This window comes from Pinus tabuliformis, chromosome 7 (genome assembly GCF_031772625.1).
Source record: "Pinus tabuliformis cultivar Carrire ecotype Pingquan chromosome 7, CPIR1, whole genome shotgun sequence".
NCBI classification, from domain to species: domain Eukaryota; kingdom Viridiplantae; phylum Streptophyta; class Pinopsida; order Pinales; family Pinaceae; genus Pinus; species Pinus tabuliformis.
This window is the reverse complement of record NC_142293.1, coordinates 1619243250-1619250761: the sequence shown is the minus strand read 5'-3', so window position 1 is coordinate 1619250761 and position 7512 is coordinate 1619243250. Positions and strand designations below refer to the sequence as shown.

At 29.4% G+C, this 7512-nt stretch overlaps 1 protein-coding gene across 1 annotated transcript; it reads left to right on the top strand.

The window, feature by feature from the left end:
• Positions 1-4129: 4129 nt before the first annotated feature.
• Positions 4130-5104, top strand: LOC149254422 (uncharacterized). The gene has a single exon (XM_089457028.1). The coding sequence runs from the start codon at positions 4417-4419 to the stop codon at positions 4909-4911; it is 495 nt and encodes a 164-aa protein (XP_089313154.1). The 5' UTR covers positions 4130-4416; the 3' UTR covers positions 4912-5104.
• Positions 5105-7512: the final 2408 nt, after the last annotated feature.

Sequence of the window (7512 nt, the reverse complement as noted above, 5' to 3'; positions counted from 1 at the left end):
TAAAACAAACCCTAATCCCCTTTAGAGATGCACACAATGTGGTGTTTCCACTTCTCCATCTCCATTAGTTACATCACACAATAATGAGAATTCAGATATTTACCCTCCCAACCATTTACATTAACCAAAGCAAACACGTCCTCGTCAACCTCATTGAACATCTCCCACACCCACCACATCTTCAGCACGTAACGACAAATGACATTTGGCATTGAAAATGACAATTCAAATCGAGATTGCCACATAGACAAGTGATTAGACATGCACGCAATGCGCGTCATAGGAAGCAAGACGTTCATTATATATAGCATGGTGCCACGTAATTCATGACGTGAGCTTAAATTTGGACCAAGCATTTGAAATTTTAATTTTTTTAATTTATATAACTTTATTTATAAGTTCAGGCACCATAATTAATGGATTTGCTAACTTGATAAAGTGTAGGAAATATTAGTGAATCTATATATTTTTAATATAGTAGGTGTGGTTTATATGGTTTATATTGGGATTGGAGTTGAGGAATTTTTATTTTTAAATTGACAAGTGTACCAGATTTGATTTCAAGATAATATTTTCAGTTTAATACATTATTCGAGAAAAATAAAAAAATAATATATTTAATTTAAAAATTATTTATCTCACACGTATTAAGTGTTTCATTAGGTTTTGAAACAAACTTAATTGGGTTAATGGCCTGCTTCATTGGATTGATTTTTGTCCTTTTCCTCAAATTTAATTTTAAAAATATTTACAATAGAATTTTGGTTTTATAAGGTTGCAAAACTTTACAGGGAAAAACCCAAATCTCAACAACATTTGCCATGGGAAGGAATTCTTTATAATTAAAATACAAATGTTTCAATAGACAAATGATACTTTTGTTTTAATATAGGTATGATATTTTAAAATAAAAATTAATATATATAATATCTTTTTATTTTCTCATTTTTAATTATAAAATAAAAAATTATATTTATTTTATTTTTATTTTTATTAAAATAATAATTATTTATAAAAAAAATCTCAATTATTTATCATAAATATAACAAAACACTTATAAAAGATTGTGTACAATTTACACTTTTTTTTTGTTGAAAACTTGTACAAAATCTATGTATTTGTGGAGTAGGATGGTAGGACTAGTTTTTTCAAATTAATGAGGGGTTTGATACATTTTTATTTTTAAATCTTGTGGACAACTAGTTTAAAAATATATATATATATATATATATATATATATATATATATATATAATTTAGTAATACATTTTCAAGTTAATATACATACATTTAAAGTATTATTTTCAAATAAACTTGACACTTACTATGTATATCAACCACATTTATTAATGTGGTTGTGCTAGTTCTATATTTTTAATGGATAATGGTTCATTCTTTTATAACATCTTTACATAAGGTTGATAGTCAACCTTGTGTATCTTTGTCTATTGTCAATGTTTAATGTAATTGTTTGTTGAACTAATAAATTAAGGAACTAGATAAATTAATTGTCTGCTGGGCCACAAGGAAAACATTAGTGTGGAGGAAAACATAAATAATAGTGGGAAGTAACTCCTTGTATAACTTCTTGTAAGTATATTTATTTATGTCTTATTCCCAACCATTTTTTATGCAAAAACTTGCTTAAATTATGGTGGGAAGTAACAGTCACTAAATATGTTGTTTACATGAGTATGAACTATTTTCAAGGATTATCCTATAAATCTTAAGAATAAAAAAGCACTACACAAATATGTATAAAATATGTGAGAATTATCTGCATAACATTATATGCAAATGTTGCAATAATATCTTCAAACTATGGTCGAAAAATAGTTTTATTAATAATATTGAAAAATAAATGTTTATTTTTCAAAGTTAAAACATTATAGGTTGAAATAGTAAATTGAAAACTAATAGTGATCAATATGCAAATCAAAAACTAGAGTCCTACCTTGGCAATGACTAATAAGAATATAAATAAAGTAATAATGTAAAATTCTAATCAAATGGTTAGTAAACCTAGATAGACATCAATCCATTATAAGCATAAGTCATTTCCTCATAATATCTCACATTACCATGGTAAAAATAAAAATGAAAATCATAAAATCAACTAAATTATAAATTTATTTAAACTATTATTATTAAATATAAAAATAATTAATATGTGAGTTAAAGATATATATATATATTTAAAAATACTTGTAACAAAAAATATAGTATCTCATAATAACATTTTTTTTTAATTAAATTAGAAAGCCAAAATGACATAATCATTTTGAAGATAAATCTAAACCCTCTATTTTTTTGTTCTTTAAGACTAAACCCTCCATCCTTCATTAATACTAAAAAAAAAATTGTGAAGATTAAATCCCTACAATCCCCATAAGAATATAGTTAAATTAAAATTCCGAAAATCCTATTTCAAACTAAATACATCTATCTACCTAAAAAAAAATAGTTATTTCTATTTATTATTTATTATTTTTTAATAAAAATTAATTATCATTTATTTACTTATTTTGGTTTCTATTTGTGGATATACTAATACTAGAATGATTATGTATTTAATTAATTAAATATTTATAAGGTTTTAAAGGTATTATTAATATTACTTTTTTATTTTGATTTATCTAAAAAAAATTTGTTTTTGGATTTGTGATTTTCTTTTATGTGGGCCCAATCCATTTTAAATCTAAATCTTTTCTTAAAAAATGTGAATATATAGCTATTTATTTTTTTATTTAATTGTTCTTAATTTTAAGTTTTATTTATATCAAATAAAGCACATTACCAAACACATTAAATAAAATGTATATATCAACATTCTTAACATGCTCAACAACTTATATTATAGTAGCATCTTAATTTGGAATTTATCATGTGTGAAGAACAATGAAATTTGATTTCAGACTTTTGTAATTCATAATAATTTTGAGAATGTCTTTTTAATTAATCACATCATTCATTCTCGATAAAATCCGGAGGATAAACCACATTAGATGGTTAACTAATAATGTGATTAATCCAAAAAACAGGATAAAATTTCTAGTTATCTAAACATTTTCTCAAATTTTTTAATTTTAAAAATAAAAATAAAAATAGCAATCACCTCTAAAGACTTGATCCCTTGTTGTGCATAATAAATCTAAAATAAAACTAAATGTACTTTCATATATGGAATAAATTACACACTCTCTTATTTTTTGGTTATTAATGTTTTTTAAATATTACAACTTTGACTCATCTCCCTCTTACTAAAATGTAAAAATCTCCTATCTACAAAATAACAAATTTTCTATTACTTGCCATTATTTTTCTATATGATAATTTTTCTTTAAAATAATAAAATAATTTTAAATATTATATATCAATTTCCAATTAAATATTAAAAATTACACATTTCGAAGTTTATATTAAAATGCAAATAACATTTCTAAATATAAAATGATAAATTTCTAAATATAAAATTACACAAAATAAAGTATAAAATATATGTTATGATAACTAAGATAAAAATTATGGGTTTGGAGTATGCCCTAAAACTATTTAAGTTTGGCGAAGAATTCGTCTTCTTTGGATGTAAGAATAGGTTACTTACACAAAATCCAAACAAAGACATTTAGCCTAAGTGAAAGTGTCCCATCTTATAAACAATAAATAAATAAATCTAACTTAATTTTCTTTAAACAACAATTATAAATCTAACTTAATTTTCTTTAAACAACAATTATAAGTTAACTTGCATTTTTAGAGTAAAATTTACCATCTTACTAACTACTAGTAAATAATTCCAAATAAAATAATAATAATAAATCAACTTACGTTCATTGGCTACCACTAATAATAACTATCTCACTATTACTATTAATTAGAGCACTAAATTATGATCAATATCATAGTGTGCGAAAACTTCGCATTTGCGGAAAAATCCAAGAAATGCCTATCATCAAACTTCGCATTTGCGGAAAAATCCAAACTTCCCTCTTTTGGCCCTTCGCAACCGGCTGGGTAACATTTCGATTGGTATTCCACGTGTCAAGGCAAACTTTACAATAATTACCAGAAAAGGGAGCTTGGAATACTATATAAGGGGGCTTGGAATACTATATAAGGGAGAGACACAACCGATCGGAACACTACGAAGACGAGCAGGGCACTAGATATCAGTTTCTTTCGATCCCTGAGCGGTTTCTAGGTGGGGGGTTCGAGTACCGTAGAGTGTTTAAGAGCATTAAAGGTAGACAGCCGAGAGTGTTGGCAATGTCTGAAATAACAGAGACCGGCGTATTTGCAGAGGAGGAAGAAGGCAGGCATGTCGTCTGGGAGAAGGAAAGATAAATTTCAATAATAATACCACGGTAACAGAGCACAAAAAGGCTTAAGAGGCCGAGGACTTCAAGCGGAAGCTCACATGGCGGCGGCGAGTGCCTCGTCAGAGACGGCTCCCGGCCTCTATGTGTCCAAGATCGCGAGTTCGAATCCTCCCCAGAACTGCGAGGTGGTATGCGCGGCTTGTGAGTGCTGCGGACTGACAGAGGAGTGCACCCCGGCTTACATAGCCCGCGTGCGAGAACGGTTCTGTGGGCGGTGGATCTGCGGCCTCTGTGGCGAAGCTGTAAAAGACGAGTTCTGCAGATCGGATCGGCTTATTAAGATGGAAGAGGCTCTGGAAGCCCATACGACCTTCTGCATGCAATTCAGGGCTAACCCTGCTGTGCGTCTAGTTGGCGCCTTGAGGCAGCTTCTCAGGAAGGGCATTGACTCTTCCTCCTCGCCCAGAGGAGGCCTGAGGTCGAATCCCACTAGCCCCCGTGTATTGAAAAGGGATGTTGTTCGTCCGGGACTAGCGCGTGCTACCAGCAGCTTCTCCACCTTGGCTTCTCCACAGGCAGAAAGATACGAGTAATAACAGTATTCTGGGTGTTGTTAATGTCGTCAAATCTTGAATTGATGTTAAGAATACATATACTATGGAAGTGAAGCTGCTCCTGTAAATTTTGGGGATTTGGAACAAGCAGCTTCCTCTGCAAATCTTTTCTTTAACCTTGTCAGTGATCATGTTGCTGTTAAAATAATGCCTTTACTGAACCTGCTAACAATCAAGAAACTACTGTAGAAATGTTTATGCCTATGAATGCTTTAATGGTATGACAGGACTCAATTTGTCAGGTTTCTGTATGGTTTTTTTTGAGTTTTTTTTTAACCATAGAAATAGTGTCTGGAGTAGGTTTTTTTTGTTTTTTGTTTTTCCAATAATAGCTCTCAGGCATATATGTTTTTTTTTTCCAATAATAGCTCTCAGGCATATATATAGTTTTGTCTGGTCTTGGATTAGACTACCAAACCTCCATCTCATCGTTAAACCAGATCCTAAAAAAGATCATGTTCCCGGCGATGGCCAAAAAGAAATGAGGAGAGAGACAATGTCATACCTAATCTTATCTCCATTAGAAATGCTCATCACTATGGGTTGAGCTCTGGTCCAGTGGTTAATGGAATCCTTGTAATATCAGACTACAGGCTAGACTCGGTTGACTTTAAAATAGTAGCTAAAAAACTTAACCCATCGTAGCTACAGTATAATTAATGTGGAGGGTGATAAACATTTTCATGGATAACTACGATATCTGTGATGTGGAGATTGATAAACATTTTTATCAGTAAATTGGGGTTGAACTCAGGTGCATGCACAGGTGTTTATTTTAATTTAGCAAGTCTTACTGGAATAAATGCATTGAAAGCGATAGGAACTGGACTGTTTTAGCTTTTTTTTTATGATGTTAAATTTATATATGAAAAATTGTTTTTCTGAATTCTGGCCAGGCTGAAAGTTCTAAAACATAGTCTAATAGTTGGACAATACCCATTTATGCTGTAGTTTATTTGTGAGATATTTTGGAGTTTTTTTGGGTATATTTTCAAATTTCTTGAAATTACAAGTTTGAGTTGTGAACCTCTACAATCTGAGCCATTGCTGAATCCAGCTAAAATTTCGCAAAACTACAAATTTGACTTGTAAACTTCCACAATCAAAATACCCAAATTGAAATCTATATATACAATCAAAAACACATTTTAAATTTAAAAACACTTATAAATTTATCTCGGCACCAAAAACTCTTAAATGTTATTAAATCATCCCTAAATTTATTCCTATTATAACCCAATAAAAACGAAACATATCAGAACACTGCAATATTATGTCCATTATTAGTATCAAAACCCAATAAAAACAAAATGTATCAGGACAGTGCAAAATTATGTCCATTATTACTATCAAAATTATGCCCATTACTACTATCAAAACCAAATAAAAACAAAATGTAGCAGGCCAGGGAAAATTGGGAAATTATGTGCATTATTGCTATCAAAACCCAGAAAAATATCAGGCCAGGGGAAAATTGGAAATTATGTCCATTATTACTATCAAAACCCAATAAAAACAAAATGTATCAGGACAGTATAAAATTGGAAAATAATGTCCATCACTGCTTTCCAACCGACCCATCCTATCACGAGGAATCGTAGTGGGTGAGCAGTCAAATCTTAATTAAAATAGCCCATCACTTGTCTTTAATTTAATCCATCAAATCAAGCCCAGTAGAGTCCAGAAGTGGTCAACGAGGAGGATGACTTTAAAAGCTGAAGAACGTGAGGCTGCAACTAAAAATCCAGAGGACAAAACTCGCTGCATTTGTTTCACATTTTCATTTCTGGAGAAGGTGGGGGGTGGGTGCTGAGTGCTGGCCGGTGGGGACTGGGACCAAAAATATTAAAGTATATAATTATTTTATATGCTTTTTTTTAACTAGGTTAAGATATGTAGAAAATATCATTTCAATTATTAATGATAATATTCCACCGATCCATGGTCAGGCAGGCTCTATTGAATTATTTTTATTATTATTTTTTAATAAGTAGAGAGTTTTTATGAAAAAAGATTTGTGTTATAGCAATAAAATTCTGGTCAACTAACTATAATATAATTATACCTGAATAGTTTACTGTTTAAATGTTATGTACTTCATATTTTAAGAAGTTATAATTATCATGGGGTACAACTAACTATAATATAATTATGCCTGAATAGTTTAGTGTTTAATTATTATGTACTTCATATTTTAAGAAGTTATAATTATCATGGGGGTACTTTCAGGTTACTGAATTTATTTGATTTTGAGAATTTGGTAAAATTTTGAAAGTCTAAATTTTTTTGGTGGGGGAATTTAATAATTTTTTGATCGATATGAGGGAAGATACGAGGGAAGTTAAAAATGTAGTTTAAGATTTTGAAAAAAATTGATAGATTTTTTTTTAGGAAATCAAGTTACCATTATAGGGTTTTATAAGGCTTTATAATTTTAAATTTTTTCATAAATTTAAAATTTTTAATGATATTGAATCTATTTCTATTATTAATAAAATAACAATTAAAACATTAATAAAATAATTTTTTAAAAATTCCTGTAATAATTTTTTTAAAATTATAGCATATATATATAGGCAA